This window comes from Gymnodraco acuticeps, unplaced genomic scaffold, assembly GCF_902827175.1.
Source record: "Gymnodraco acuticeps unplaced genomic scaffold, fGymAcu1.1, whole genome shotgun sequence".
NCBI classification, from domain to species: Eukaryota; Metazoa; Chordata; class Actinopteri; order Perciformes; family Bathydraconidae; genus Gymnodraco; species Gymnodraco acuticeps.
Window position 1 is genome coordinate 4,523,812 of NW_022989985.1, and position 15,666 is coordinate 4,539,477.

At 40.8% G+C, this 15,666-nt stretch overlaps 2 protein-coding genes across 2 annotated transcripts in view; both read left to right on the forward strand.

Moving 5' to 3' along the window:
• Positions 1-11,018, forward strand: part of si:ch73-138n13.1 (protein piccolo) — a 29,322-nt gene extending 18,304 nt beyond the window's left edge. The window contains 7 exon segments of the mRNA XM_034212508.1: positions 5,707-5,816; positions 6,601-6,763; positions 6,959-7,121; positions 7,418-7,551; positions 7,908-8,050; positions 9,051-9,138; positions 9,239-11,018. Of these exon segments, the coding sequence (XP_034068399.1) occupies positions 5,707-5,816; positions 6,601-6,763; positions 6,959-7,121; positions 7,418-7,551; positions 7,908-8,050; positions 9,051-9,126 (789 nt within the window). The 3' untranslated portion in view covers positions 9,127-9,138; positions 9,239-11,018.
• A 978-nt stretch (positions 11,019-11,996) lies between these two features.
• On the forward strand, positions 11,997-15,210 carry LOC117543972 (beta-crystallin B3-like). Its single transcript, XM_034212677.1, has 6 exons — positions 11,997-12,042; positions 12,265-12,362; positions 12,804-12,922; positions 13,509-13,641; positions 14,332-14,474; positions 14,815-15,210. Exons 1-6 carry the CDS (start codon positions 12,006-12,008, stop codon positions 15,074-15,076), a joined length of 792 nt encoding a protein of 263 aa, XP_034068568.1. The 5' UTR covers positions 11,997-12,005; the 3' UTR covers positions 15,077-15,210.
• The last annotated feature ends 456 nt before the right edge of the window (positions 15,211-15,666 follow it).

Below are 15,666 nucleotides of genomic sequence, written 5' to 3' on the forward strand. Positions count from 1 at the left end.
GGAGCCGTTGGACCCCCCAGAGCGTTGCGTATGCCGTTCTATCCACCTTGGGACCCGTTATCATTTCCGCAGTCGTTTAGTGCCGTATGCGGTCGTCCTCGTGTGGCCGAACGGTCTATATGACACTAAACAGTAACGCAAACGACCGTTTTCGTCCTCGTGTGGCCGGGGCCTTAGCCATGCCAATCTGTATATATTATGTTGAGTTAGTAGTTTAGCTATATTTAGGTATGTTCATGATTATGTAGTATTTAAAGGCGTTATTTGATTGCTGATTGAATACTAAAAAAAAACAGCAACATTCACAGATGCCGATTGAGAACAATACATTCTGTGGCTGATATGCTGTGTTTGGTATTAGATCACTTTGAATAGCTTTGGCTGGTATAGCAGATCATATAAATCCTAAGGTGTGTATGACAGTTCAAAGTTATTCATTGTGTTATGATTAGTTGTGATGAATTGCCTGTACCAGAAATCCAGGCAATATGGTTGTTCTATTTCAAATGTTGAACGTTTTTTTATCATATTGGGAGTTGATTGTTACCAAATCTAACTTTTAATTGGTGCTTAATGATTGTGTGTGTGTGTGTGTGTGTGTGTGTGTGTGTGTGTGTGTGTGTGTGTGTGTGTGTGTGTGTGTGTGTGTGTGTGTGTGTGTGTGTGTGTGTGTGTGTGTGTGTGTGTGTGTGTGTGTGTGTGTGTGTGTGTGTGTGTGTGGTGTGTGTGTGTGTGTGTGTGTGTGTGTGTGTGTGTGTGTGTGTGTGTGTGTGTGTGTGTGTTGTGTGTGTGTGTGTGTGTGTAATGGTGTGTGTGTGTGTGTGTGTGGGTGTGTGTGTGTGTGTGTGTCGTGTGTGTGTGTGTGTGGTGTGTGTGTGTGTGGTGTGTGTGTGGTGTGTGGTGTGTGTGTGTGTGTGTGTTGTGTGTGTGTGTGTGTGTGTGTGTGTGTGTGTGTGTGTGTGTGTGTGTGTGTGTGTGTGTGTGTGTGTGTGTGTGTGTGTGTGTGTGTGTGTGTGTGTGGAGACATCCATCAATCTGGTTGTTGAGAAAAACTTTAAACTCAAACAATCTTCATATTGGCAACAACCAGAAAAACAAACACCAGGCTGGATAGAAAAGACGGGTCCAATGCTCTCCGAGTCAAATTCTTAAGCCAAGTCAGGTTTTAACATTCTTTCTCTCTTAGACGCTTTGTGAGGCATAAATCCTGAGTCTGTACAAACCAGTTGTGTAATGAAAGAATAACACGGCAGACTTCGTCTTAATGTGAGTCCGCTGACATGCGGCGAGAATGCCCCATTTGTTGACCTGAGATTAGTGCTCGCGGGAGCAGTTGTTTGTAATATCTGTAGGATGTTGATATTGATTACTACTGTGTGCTTAAGTGCACGCAGAGCATTTTTCCCACTCCACCCGAGCTAGAATAATGAGAACAGAGCACTGGAGAATCGGGAGTGGTGGCACACTGCATATATAATACTGTGATTGGAAGTATTGTCATGGCTGTTAATAGTCTAACAGTATTAAATATTGTCCTGTCACATCCTATTTATCCTGAATAAGCTCAAACCAAGATTATGAGCATAGTGACAGCCATAACAGCTATACGTTGATTTAAGGTGCAATACTGAGTTATGTAAACACCTTAAAAGGATAGTTTGGATGTTTTGAAATGGAGCTGTTAGGTACTTACCCATAGCCAAAATGTATTGCCTACAGTTGATGACGGTCAACACAACAACTCCGGAATGAGAAGAAGGCATTACAGCAAAGCAAGGTACTGCTGTGGACGTGTTAAACATATTTTAGCAACCTAAGAGAAAGGCCCACCTTGATGTATCAGTTTAGGTGTGTGCTATATTTAGAATATACCCATCCCTTTGCCTTGCCAAGAGACTGCCTTTCAAACTAAAATGTTCTTACAAAGCCACCTGAATCCATTGGAAAAAAACAACGTTGGTGAGTTTGTTTGTCTTATTGTGTTGCTTTGGTTGGTTCGTATTTACCAAAGTCACGCATCCCCTCACATGTTTTTAATGGAGTCTGGCTTTGGCGAGGACCGAGATAATGGTTTATTTCCCAATCAGACTGTGAGCTCTCTCAAGACAAAGCGATACAAATAATCTTGGCGTGGAATTAAACTGAATGAGCTTTTTTTGTATGGGTCAGCCTTTCTTTCAGGTGGCCATCATACATTTTGAGCAAGCACTACATGTATTGTTTTCTCTCATGCAATAACTCCCTATCTACTGTTGGTAACATACTGACTATGGAAGTACCTCATACAACCCTATTTCAAAACATGCAAACTAACGCTTCAACTAATATTTCTGTTGTTTGTGAGGTCTGAATCACAAACGGCACACACTGTTAGACTGCAGCACTGATTGAAATCCCAAATAACATTCTTTGACAGTGCAGGTAACTGGGTTATTGGAGGCTGTGTTTATGTAAACATATGATTATATCTCCAGTAGCTGCTCGCTCCGTTTTCTCTGCTCTGATGTAAGACCATCTGTTAGGTGCTTTACTGCTGAGCCCTTCCCTTTTCAAAGAACACCCATGCAATTACTCCCTTTCCTTTTTAACTGTTGTGGTTGGAGCAATCCATAGGCCGCTTTTCCTCCACCCTGTGTGAGTGTATCGTCGATCAGTGTGTTATCAAATAGTAGTTTCCAAGGCCTCGTTCCAGCCCCTTCCTCCTCAGATTGTCAGTCAACCCCATTTAGTGATCAAGCCTTTCTCTCCTTCATCCTTCCATTCATCCGCTCTTTGTTATGTCGTTTCCCCCGACACACCCTTCCTGTCTCTGGAAAGCTGGTTATGGCTAATGTTATTAAGTAACAGCCTTCATCCTGACGGCTATTAATCATTGCTATTGGACCTGTTGGTTCAGTATGCCTTACTGTGACCCATGTTATCCATGTGTGTGGTTGATAGCTGAGCATACACCTGTGAGAGTCCATTCAGCAGAGCTTTAAAGGTATTGTGGTTATTCTTTGGCAAAGAAACCTTTCTGAACTGGCACTGTCTGTAGATTAATGCATACTAAACCAACAGAGAACGTAAAAAGAGTTCTATTGAGGTTCAGTACTGAGACTGTTACAAACCACTCTTTTACTGAATAATACATGGTATTGAGAAAGAGCTTGTGTAGTGGCGCCTCTTTTCAACAAGTTCCAGCAAAGTCAGTGTTTGTCCTCTATGCTGATCAGGTGAGGGTGTGTTTTAGGTTGAGTAACATACACACACATACACACACACACACACACACACACACACACACACACACACACACACACACACACACACACACACACACACACACACACTCTAGATGGGTTTTAAGATTGTTTGGCATTTTGACAGCAGTAATAGCAGTTTACGACAACCGCTAGATGACAGAGGGATGACATAATGCTGAGGTTTCCAGCTGGATCTAAGTTCAAAGCCCTCCCCCCCCCTTCATACCTCTGCACACTTTGTCTATTTCTGCATTAAATAAGCATTCTGGTTCTGAAAAATGCTGAAACTGTCCACAGCACTCTGTCAGAAAGGAGTTTTCAAACCATGTTAGAGGGCCAGTAAGCTTTAAGAGAAACACATTGAAATGTCTTTTCATTTGACTGGGACAAGTTCAATACAGAGCTTGAAACTGATTTGCTGCACAGATAGTTTGTAGTTAGCGAATGTTTAACTCTTTGACATGATTCAGTGTGATACAAAAAAAATACAGCTTTCAATAACATAAACCACAATACACTATAAACGTGGATATACATAAAAGGCACATCACATAATGCAACACCACAAAACAGCATTGCACATTCTAATAAGTGACTGCCCCACACTTTTATACATTGGAACTGAGGTGGCTGCTTCCGTCGACTAAGACAAAGTAATCAACTTTACTCGGTAAGGATGTGACCTCTAGATCAGAATGAACACATTAAGATTTCCTACTGGGCCACGATCTATTGAACACACCATTATTGTAAAAGCTTCATGAAATGCTGCTGTTGTTGGATCAGCATCAACACAATGCCTGTGTTATTGATCCATAGCTTCTGTTGATTCGTAAGTGAATTAATAACTCGCTAATGTTTCTATAATCGTTTGTATACATCTTTATTTGTAGCCTCATCTATGAGAGGACCTACTAATCTAGCTGAATTAGCATTTAATCAACCCGAAGATCACTAGATAAGTGAAGTACGTTGCTAGTGTTTCTGTATGTTCCACCTCCAGTCTGATTTGGAGGAGAGGTTTCTTCGTTGTCAGTGGCAGCAGCACTGTGAAGTGTGTGTATTTTAGGGTGAGTGGTGTGACCCCGTGGTGTCAACATGAAAAGTGTGAGTGCTACAAATCCTTGAGAAGAGGATGAACTTGAGAAGAAGTGTTTTTTTCCGACACAGGGAGCCATTCTCACTGTTCTCTGTTTTCTTTGTTCCTGTCCGGAAAGGCTTAGCTGATAAAGGACATCCTGAACTGCTGTTTTTTTTTCCTTCTCTTTAGCAATCTTATGGTCTCACAATCCAAATGTATCACTCTTCAATGTCTCTGCTGTGCTCTTTTTGAAGTACTCTTGTATCTCTGCTCTCACATTCACAAAGAAAACAAGGAAGGCATTCATGAAGCTCTAAGAATGAGAACTGTGATCTACTCCTCACATAAACATGAAGTGAACCCTCCTCACCGTTTACAGACCGGTCAACATCAGAGCCAGGTGTATCACGTTTCTCCCTCCACTCCTTGGCAACATCTGAGGACAGAAGGATTTTCTATTGTCTTTTCCCTATATAGGCCAGGCTTGTCAGTTCATGCCGTGTTTCTATTGAGACAGTATGTCCTCTGTACCAGCCTCATTAAAAGCGGCATGGTTCAGTACACAGCAAACACACACCGAGTCAATCACCCCCCCCACCCGTCTCCGTTAGTGTCCCCGCTCTGGTCTCCATTAACTCATCCCTTGACCTTTCATTACTGTTCAACTGCTGGCTCTATTGACCACATACTATATGGCTTGACTTAGCAATGATAATGTAAATCAACTTTTTGCAAATATTTACGAAACTTATCATCAAATATCCTGAAGTTGTATGAAGTTTTTATTTCTTTTGTACAAAAATGTCTCCATAAGCGCCTTAACTTTTGCAAGTGAATTCTAGTTGTACATGGCAGCTAAGGCAGCTGCTTATATAGGCAATGGCATGAATTGATGAAAGGTGAACCAGCTTTCCCTCTGCCGCAAGCGAATAATCCAAAAACTATTAAAATAGCCTAGTGTGCAAGTTCATCTTTTGGTAACAACAAAATGTTTTATCATTTCGTTCAGATCAAATTCTAAACCACTGCTTGGAGGGAGAAATGTGCACATAATGCAATAGATGTATAATACAAATATAGTACGGCAGTATTAACAGTATGCGTAGATGTGTATTTGTTTAGCTACAATTTATTTTATTATAGTTTTTGTTTTTTTAATAACCAATCACAGCATTTTAAAAGATGGCATCACACTTATCAACAGGGTGAACCACACCTCATCCCTTAAGAAAAACCTTTGGTCCATCGTTGTATCGAGTATTTTCTGAATGTCAAGTGAGAGCAGCTGCTGGCGTCTCTCAAGCTGATCTGTTATATAACTTAGACCCAGTTTGATTCCTCCTCAATAATGAATAATTGTTCTCCTCTTCTCTCTCCCAGGTGCAGCAGAAGCAGAGTGTCAGTGGTGAGGAGGAGGACTCGGGAACACCGGTCCGAGACACTGACAGTCAGTATGGCACCTGGGAGACAGGACTGCGCACTGATGACAGGTGAACACACTGTTTTCATTTCGTCTGGTGCTTCATTTGTTTTTATTTGTTTTCAGTGTGTTTTTAAGTACACAACACAAGTCAATATTCCCAAACCACCCAAAATCGGCAATTGCGAAAAATGAAAACACAGCCATGGTGTTCGGGGGAAATATCCTCATGTTTATTTATTCCGATTGTTGTATCCAGATTAGTGCCCTTTAAAAATGTGACTAAACTTAGTCGATATACACTAAAGTCTAGGTCTCAAACTAAATACAAATTCACAAGTTTTTCATTTTTACGTCAATGTTTTGCTATGCAAGCTTAAAGAAAACAAAGAATGAAAATACCTCCTTCTGAAAGTTAACCTGAAGGCAGTAAAATGTATACGCCATCTTCTGTCATTGTTTATGCTCCGGTTTAAGTGTTGAACAAACTACCACAGTCTTTGTTTATCTTTCTAGCTATGGAGGAATGGCAGATAATGATTTCTCTGTTACTTCACTGACCCCCTGTGGTCAGAAAATATCATCACATCGTTAACCAACAACAAGAAGAACAGAGATTATATCAAATTTCTAAAAATAAAATAAGATGTAGTGTGTTTTATATATAATATAAATATATTTATGTCCATCCTTCTTGTTTCACCTTTCCCCCTGTTTTTAGGTGCGTCAGCTACATCTTTGTTTGCCAACAAAAGGAATAAATGACTCGGTCTCTATTTGATTGTACAAGGGATTGTACCTGCGGTTAAAGCAACCACACATTTGTTTTATAACTTTTCTCTTCTTAACTTCAGCCTCAGTCCTGCCACTCCCAGTTCAGAAAGTAATCTGAGCCCCTCACCAAGGAAGCCCACCCCCCCGCACATGCTAGCTGATCCCGGCTCACGGTTTGATAGCGACGCTCCGGACGGCGTTCCTCAATCAACATCTGAGAGCCAGCCGCTCCCTTTCCCTGATGTAAGTGTTAACCCCAGCTAATGTCTGCTGCTGTTTTAACCCCTTGCGCTTCACTAGAGACATGTTTGGCTTTTTCTCTTTGAGCTTTGGGCTGTGATAATGCATACTGTACGGCACACATTTTTGCATTTTCTTTTCCAATTTTTAGAAGTTCAACCTAATCTCCTATGTATTTCTCTCTGTTTGGACGTCCAGGTCTCGACCGCTCTGTTAGACACCAGCGCCCTGCGCTCCAGAGCTCACCTGGTGAAGAAGCGCGCCCCTAGGTCCCGCCCCTCCAAAGCCGCCCATCAGACAGTAGCGCTGTCCCCGGCCGATGGAGGAGCCACGGACGACTGGCTCTACAGAGACTCCACAGGTGAGCACTAACACAAGAAGATCAAGGGACCACGCTTTATATTCAGGATTCCTATTCTCAACTAAACCTTTACCTGACAAACAAACAAAAGAGCATTTCAAATTGTTGCCAGGAAACAAGTTTAATGTGCAATATATATATATATATATATATAGCTAAAAACACAAAGAAAGAAGTAAAAAAGCAGCTCATGTTTGTCTCTCAAATGTGAGTGCAGCCAATTAAAAAGATGCAGTTGCAAATGTGCCGTTTTAGTATTCTGTGTGATATAAAAATATATATTTTCCCCATGACAGAGGCGAAGGTTGAGAGCAAGGACGCTGACTCTGACTCTGAGGAGCGGGCCAGAGGAGCCGAGGCCGGCCCTGCCGTCTCCTCTCAGCCGCAGAGGATCCCCCTGTTCACCGGGATGGACCCTTCAGCTTTAAAGGTGAGCCTCAACAGTTACAAGATAAGCTAATATCTATATTAAACTGTTCTGTCAATACCTTCGAATCATTTCTCAGATATCCAAAATGGCGCAGTGGATAGCAGCCGCAGTGTTGTGGTCTCCTGTTCTCTGTTTTTGTTTTTAGCTCCGTTTCTGTTCTCCCACTCTGAGGATATTTAACTCTATACTTAGTAGTCAAATGTTTATGGTCATCATTTTTAACTGTATGTTATTTATGTGTACATTTATAGCAACAAAATGCCAGGGTCGAATTCTTTGTTTATTCACCTACTCATTATGTCATAACATCTTATTATGAATTAAAGTACCTAAATCTGTCCCATTCCTCTTGTCAGGCCAATCTGAGGAGGAGGGGCGAATCTGACGGTCAGATGGACGGATCCACTCCCTCTCCTTCACAACTCTCTCGCTCTCCCAAGTCCCCCTTTCTCCCCCGGGCAGTGCGAGTACTGCCCCCAGCTGGTGGGAAAGAGAATGGGTAAGCTCAATTATTCATATAAAACTTGTTTTCTTTGCAGAGAAGACCAGAACGGGGGAGATAGGAATCAAATTGGACAGAGCCAGGGTTTCTTTGCTTTAGCCCGAGATAATGGTTCACACATCAGTGGTAATCAAATGTCTTCGTTAACTCAAGCTCTCTTCCTGAGGCTCTGTGCACAAACTCATAAAGGGAAAGGTTTGGTTGCATTTATTTGTTAATATTATAGAAGAAATGCTGCAAATAAGAGAGCAATGCTGGCAGAACATTTCTCATTTTGTAAATTCTTAAAGGTGGGGTAGGTAAGTTTGAGAAACCGGCTCGAGATACACTTTTTGTTATATTCCATGGAATGCTCTTAACATCCCGATAGCAATGAATATCTCAAATGCTTTGACAAAAAATCCATAAAAAAATGTCACCTGTGGAAGCCGTAGCGCTGTAAAAAGCACGACCAATCATCTGAGTCGGCCCGGCTAAAATAACTGGATGGCCTACCTGCCTGTCAGCTTTCCATCTGTGCACAAACTTATCTCGTGCCCTCATTGGTCATGTGCGCGTTCATGTGTGTTGGAGGAGGGGCTCTGTAAGGAAGTGGCAGATTTTTTACGGCTGTGTATTTTCAAATTCTAGCGCACTCGAGCTGGTTTCTCCAAAATTACCTATCCCACCTTTAAGTAATGTTCCTTTTTATTTTGGCTGCACTAAACATTAAACTTCACAGCAGGGGTTTGGTTGGATTTTTTTTTTGTATTTACTGTGCAAAATTGTATTGATAACAAAACATTTAATTTTACCACTCGATGCATTCTCTGTGCTCTCTTTTTATATTCTGGAAAAAAAGTGTTTTTACTTTAAACTTCACACAGGATTGAAACGATAAACTCAATAATTGCACTGCTAATTGAGCTTTTTACCCTCAGGTTCGAAGTTTAACATGAACCACTAAGCCTTGTATTCCAGTTCTCTGTTTGACGTTTGTCTCCTTCTCTCTGTGCAGCGAGGAGGACTCACCGCAGTGGTTGAAAGAGCTGAAGTCCAAGAAGCGTTTGAGTCAGTATGAAAATGAAAGCTAAGATATTAATGAGGTGAGTTAGCTTTTGAAATGTCTCCCCATCTTTCAATGTGTATTTAACAAAAAATACCTACATATTTTAACACCTGTTATCCTCACTCGACCCCCTTTAGGTGGCCTTATCAGATGAATCTATATGAAACAGAAGCCTTAACTTTGGAGAGTAGGAGAGAGGAATCTACAGCTGCTGACCTTTTTTTTTTTTTTTTTTTTATTCTCTTCCCATCTGGGTTTATAATGTGCATGGTGCCTTTTTTTTTACGGAGAGTCTCTGTCTTTTGGAAAAAGAATAAAACAAGCAAGGAGGAGAAGAAACAAAAACATCGTGCTGCTCTACTTCATCCATTTCATGCTTGAACCGGTGGAAGCTCTCCTGCAGCAGGACCTTCACATGAACACTTTAAGAGGGACCAGGAGGAGACAGGAGGGGAGGGAGAGATTATTGGCAATAGTGCTGCAACTGATGATTATTTTCATGATCGATTCATCTGTTGATTATTATCTAGATTGATTGGTTCATTGTTTGGTTGAAAAATGGCTGTGCACTCTGTCCATGGTGATGTAAATGTCTTGTTTTTTTTGTCAAAAACCCAAAGATATTCAGTTATAATAAAGCAAAGCAAGTATTGTCCACATTTGAGAGGTTAAAATATAATTTTCTGACATTTTTGCGTAAAAGTTGCTTTAACGATGAATTGATCATCAAAATTGTGCTGTCTATACGAACCGTTGCAGATGTATTTAACAACTATTTTGTATTAAGCAAAAAGTTAAGAAATGTTTGACTTGTGGGACCACGCAACACTTTTTCCTCTACGAGCTTCATCACACACTGGAGGACAATCCAGAAAATCCTCGTCAAGATGTCTGTTAGTTTCCTGACCTGACTTGTGTGTACAGGTCGTAACATAATGTGTGTGTTATCAGTATGTTGAAGGGCGTCACACAAGTATTGCCATAGGACGTCATTTCAGACGCTAATGATCTCCTTCTTGAACATAAAGAACAAATCACTGCTGTCTTTATTGCTAGTGTAAATCTTGTTAACATCTGTAATCAGGAGATGTTATATTTGTATTATGATTGATTTAACAGAGAACTAGTTTTGTGTTGCATCACTACAATAGACTTTGTTACGCTCCACACAACCCTAACAGTGTCAGAGTTGCTGCATCTTGTACATATGTTTTTGTTTAAATATATTTTAGTTTTTTGTGTAGGAGGGACGGGGGACTTTGCATCTGTCAATCATGCACACTCCTTATCAGCACAAATACTTTTATAAAAGAGAAACACTAATCAGCCTGTCTTCCCAGAATGATTGTAGCGTTTACTAAAAGCCATACTTTCAGATTTTAGCCCTCACACACTCCTAAATCCTGATTTGACAATGCTTGTTGTTTTTCAAACAAAATGTGGAATTGTGTCCCCTTTAATGTGCATGCACAATCTTTGCTGTCAAACTGAAAGTGTTGGGTGCTCCAGTGGAGGGATTATTTGTTCTCTACTTTGTTTAAATCACTCTATGAAACTCCTCAAAGCATATGAACATTTGCACCTGCTTTCCACCTTTACTGTAATCCTCCTCCTGCTGCTGCGCTTCTATAAAGCACTTTGTCACTCGACGCACTACGGCACTGACCTCTGCCTCTCGTCTGGTCTCCTGTGGTGTTGGAGATTTTCTCATGCAATGCAAGTGAATGTGTCGAAGTCCTCTGGGGGGATTGTCCCTGGTTTCTATGTACGTGACCTTTTACTTTGTCATAAAAATGTGAGGGTTTATTTTTTGTCCTTTTTTTTTTTAATTTGAAAGTAAAGATGTATATTGCACTGTGTTGTACTGGCCAGTGTCCTAAAGTGAATACATTCTTAATAAAATGTACTTGAGTTAAACATTGGTCTAGAGTTTTTCTGGCAGAGTTTTACCTTGTGGATATTTAAAAAAACTAAAAGTTCTATCGTTTTAGGAAAGATTGGTTACTCAGTATACTCAAGTGTAGATTAGCATGTATCAGGTGCTTTTGGAAAAAACAGGAAGTTGATTCAGGCACTCAACTTCCTCCAGAAACATTTTAGGAAATGAAACCACAAGGAAGACATATTAAAAAGATTGTATTGTTAAGGTTTATTTATTAAAAAGCCAACATGTTTAGGCCACTGTAGGTATTCCTCAGGGATGGTAACATGTGCAACTATTTTTTGTTCAAACAACTTACGGAAAGTATTACTTTGAGGTCAAAAGAGGTCAGAATAAATTAATAGGTGAATTTAAAATTTATTTTTCATGCGGTGTAATTATTTGCCAGAAACGAGACAAAAGGCTCGACAAAAACAACTTGACTGTCAGAATTATTATTATAAGGGTTTTATATTTTCGATACCCTTATTATAAATGATTTCACAATTCACAGATTTACTACACAGTGCATCCTGTGAATGGACATATTTGTGATACCACTAACCTACATTTGGATTAAGAGGAAGTTTTGTGTGTCTAATCCCTCTGTGTGTGTGTGTGTGTGTTTGTGCTGAGCGGGGCTGTTTGCTGAATCCTCTTGGCTCTCTTTCCCCGTGCCCGCACACAGTGCTCGCTGGCAGCGGGTGGACAGGCAGGACAGCGCGTGCCAACACAGCTGCCTATTGAGAGGCAGCGTTACGGACACAATGTGAGCGACAGACTTGCTGTATCAACAGCTCCCCCTTTTCTGCTGTTGTGGCCAGAAATAAACCATAAATACCCCCCCTGTCTCTTCCCTTTAATGGCTCAACCCCACCATACAGCAAGTGGCACCGAACAAAGAGGGACAGTACCACTTCCTAGCAGACATACCCAGGTAAAAAGCTCACTGTGGACACAGGCGGGGTAATACATCCAATGCAATGGAGTTAGATGGTGCTGCATCAATTGGAGACCAAGGTTTGGATGATTTTAGTATCATGGACATACTTTAAGGGATGATATCATCTTTTGTGTCCTATTCAGTTAATGATTATCCTTACAAAAGGAATACAATCCACTACTTGAGTCATACATTGCAATCTTGACATTGAGCTTTTTTCCTCCTGTCTGTGTTTCCGTCCCTGAACATGCATGCATGATGGATGGTGCATTGCCTGTGTGTTTGCTGCTGGCACAAAGTGGATGAGCAGTGGATCAGGAGGATGTCGGAGCAGCAGAGTGCCCCAGAGCAGCAGGCGGCAGGGAAGAGCCAGGGAGGAGCTGGAGCCTCGTATAAGGTGCTGAGAAACAGAGTCTGTGCAGGGCTGGAAACCTGGTTTGGTCAGGGAAGGAGCCAAAATGTCTTACTATTGGATCAAAATCTCCTTAGTTAAAAAAAATAATAAATCAATGTGACCTGGTGAACACACATAAGAATACATGTTGCTGTAAGTGGATATTTTGGATTATCTCTTTGGCAGTGGTGAACTGTAACCTTTACTCAGGTATTTACATATTTCACTTAAGGTACACGTTAAATGCAGGATTTAACTAACAGAGTATTTTAGTGTATTATAATTCAAGGATTTGAATACTTTCCCCCCCACTGTTTGGTCAAGTGAAATCACTTCTTTAGGATCAATATTAGCCCCTTTATGAAGGCCTATATCCAAACCACACCTCATGGACACTGACTTGTTGTTAAGCAGGGAGTGAATCTGCAGCTGTTTGTCTTCCAGGTGTTTCTGTTTGAGTTTGAAAACTTCCAGGGCTGCAAGGCGGAGTTTTCTGCAGAGTGTAAAGATGTGATGGAGAAGGGACTGCAGAAAGTCGGATCTGTGATAGTCGAGTCCGGACCGTAAGTACTGGTCCAAACATATGTATACACTGTAAGTATGGTTGGGCGATGTGGAGTAAATCAAATATCACAATCATTTGATATAACCTTGATATCGATAACAATGTTGTTGGGTGGCTTATTTGTGCTTTGATAAAAAATATTTAGACAATGGGATGTTTTAATAAATAATCATCAGTACTGTGGATATAAGGACTTAAGGTTAAAGACAAATCTACAAATTAGAAAGAAAATGACATTCCTTTACTGTAAAGTAAAGTACAAAATGCCTACACAGCCTTTAAAAGTACAAAATAGTCAACCATATTACAATATCCAAAATCTAAGAAGTTGCATCTCATCACAATACCGATTTAATATCCATATATTGCCCTGCCTTAGTAGTAAGAATACAGTTTCCCATATCACTTATAATTGTATCAGCACTGACATTGGTTTGGCTGTTTTGAAGCTGATGATTCTTGCTGTTTTGAATTTGTATCTTCATGGTTAATTTTAAGTCGCTTTGGATGAAAGCGACAGCAAAATGTAATGTTATGTGTCAGGCAAAAATAAAGCTCCTCTTTTCCCATTTCTCCCCTCTCAGCTGGGCGGGTTACGATCGGCATGGCTTCACAGGGGAGCAGTTCATTCTGGAGAAGGGCGAGTATCCGCGCTGGGACACCTGGACCAACAGTCAGAACAGCTACTCCCTCTTCTCTCTAAGGCCACTCAAAGTGGTGGGTGAACAGTATAATACAAAACTGACTCTTTTTACACAAACACTTAGATTATCCATTAATCTGCCTATTGTTTTCTATTGGATTCATCGTTTGGCATTTCAAATGTCAGAATATAGGGACAAATGTCCATCCCCATCCAAGTTCTTTAAATGTCAATTGTTAATATTCAGCTTAACATGATATAAACCAGAGGCTGAAAACAGCATTTCCTGACATTTCTTCATGAATAATTACCTTTCATCAGTTATCACATATCATCAAAAAGGTTGGTTATTATTTTTCTACCCATTGACTTACTCTTGCACCTATAATTAGCAATTATTTCCTGTCAGGCAACATTTCAGGAAATGTATATTGAATTAGATTAGATTGGTACCAAATTGGAACAGCATGTAAACAAGGCATTGCACATGATTTAAAAATCTAATAAATATATATAAAATATACAGAATAAGTTTGATTACATTGTAGTAGACCAACCTACTTCTAATACAATATAAAAATAGGATTCTATGTACATTGTACAAGTATGCATGAGGTTGAGAGTGATAGTAAAATGTATATACAAATTGTTCAAGGTTATTGAAAGAGTCAATAATAAGAGTCATGTGAGCTGCACACCAAACCTCATTGTTTTAACACACTGGAGACATTTGTAAGATGCCTGTGTCTGTTTCTCCTCTACAGGACGGTGCTGAACACAAGCTGCACCTGTTCGAGAACCCAGGATTCACCGGTAGAAAGATGGAGATTGTTGACGATGATGTGCCCAGTTTGTGGGGACATGGTTTTCAGGACCGTGTGGCAAGTGTGAAGGCACTTAACGGAACGTAAGACCTTCACTAAATCCCACTTTCATTGTCTAGTTTTTCTATTTTTCCTACCCAAAGCAAATAACTGTTTAATGCGTTTACTTGTAAGGGACAGGTAAACTTGTACTTTTTCACCTCTTTATTTCCAACGTTGATTTGGAAATACAGCACGTAAAGGACTTTGAATTGTCTTTGTTACCTTACAACCCTTAGTATACTCACATAAACCCTCAAAACAGGCAAATGACACAATGCCTAGACTGACTCTAGTATTCAAACAATGCCTGGTAAATCTGGCTTTGAGGTAGCCTTGCTTTATTGTCTTATGAGACCTGCTCTCTGTTTTCCCTCCCTGCAGATGGGTGGGCTACCTCTACCCCGGATACAGGGGGCGCCAGTTCATCTTCGAGAGAGGAGACTTTAAACACTGGAACGACTGGGAGGCCCCGGACCCTCAGATCCAGTCTGTCCGACGTGTGAGGGACATGCAGTGGCACAAGAAGGGCTGCTTCGTTGTCCCAGACCCGGCCCCGGCCCCGGCCCCCGCCCCGGCCCCTGGCCCCGACCCCGACCCTACCCCAGCACCTCCTGCACCTCCTGCCACAGCTGGAGCCAGCTGAGCAGGACCCCCATACCTCCACCACCCAGTACCCCCCTCCCTACGCTGCCGACAGTGCCTTAACCTGACCTTGGCAAATGCGTGTGCCCATGAGGAGTGCCATGTATGTTTCACTGGCGAATAAAATATGTTTGACCTGGAGCTGCTTGTTGCTGATTGTTTGCTTTTCAGTCAATGAAACTGAGGCAGTTTCACACATTAACACATTGGGAAACCTGTAAAGTAAAACAAGTTTTGGAAGGACTCAGATCCTTTACTTAAGTAGAATTACCATGGTCTTAAAATACTCCATTACAAGTACAAAGCCTGAATTCAAAGTGTTACTTGAGTACAAGTGCAGAATTATTCTTGGGTTAATGTTCTTTAAGATAAGATAAGATAAGATGGACCTTTATAAATCCCTGTAGGGAAATGCAGGTGTTATAGCAGCAACATAATAAGAGAGAAACACGGATAGTACACATGGTATAATAAGAATAAAAATACAAATATGAATAAACATGTAGTAACATTATGAATATAAATAACATGAGTTATAACTCTGACGAGGTGAATGAACGTATATACAGATATGTGACCAAGTTTAAATAT

Excerpts from the sequence above, each read along its gene's own strand:
- LOC117543972 (XM_034212677.1), top strand. The coding sequence starts at position 12,006 with ATGGAGTTAGATGGTGCTGCATCAATTGGAGACCAAG. Across the intron at positions 13,642-14,331 it reads CTCTAAGGCCACTCAAAGTG|GACGGTGCTGAACACAAGCT; the intron begins GTGGGTGAACAG and ends TCTCCTCTACAG. Across the intron at positions 14,475-14,814 it reads GTGAAGGCACTTAACGGAAC|ATGGGTGGGCTACCTCTACC; the intron begins GTAAGACCTTCA and ends CCCTCCCTGCAG.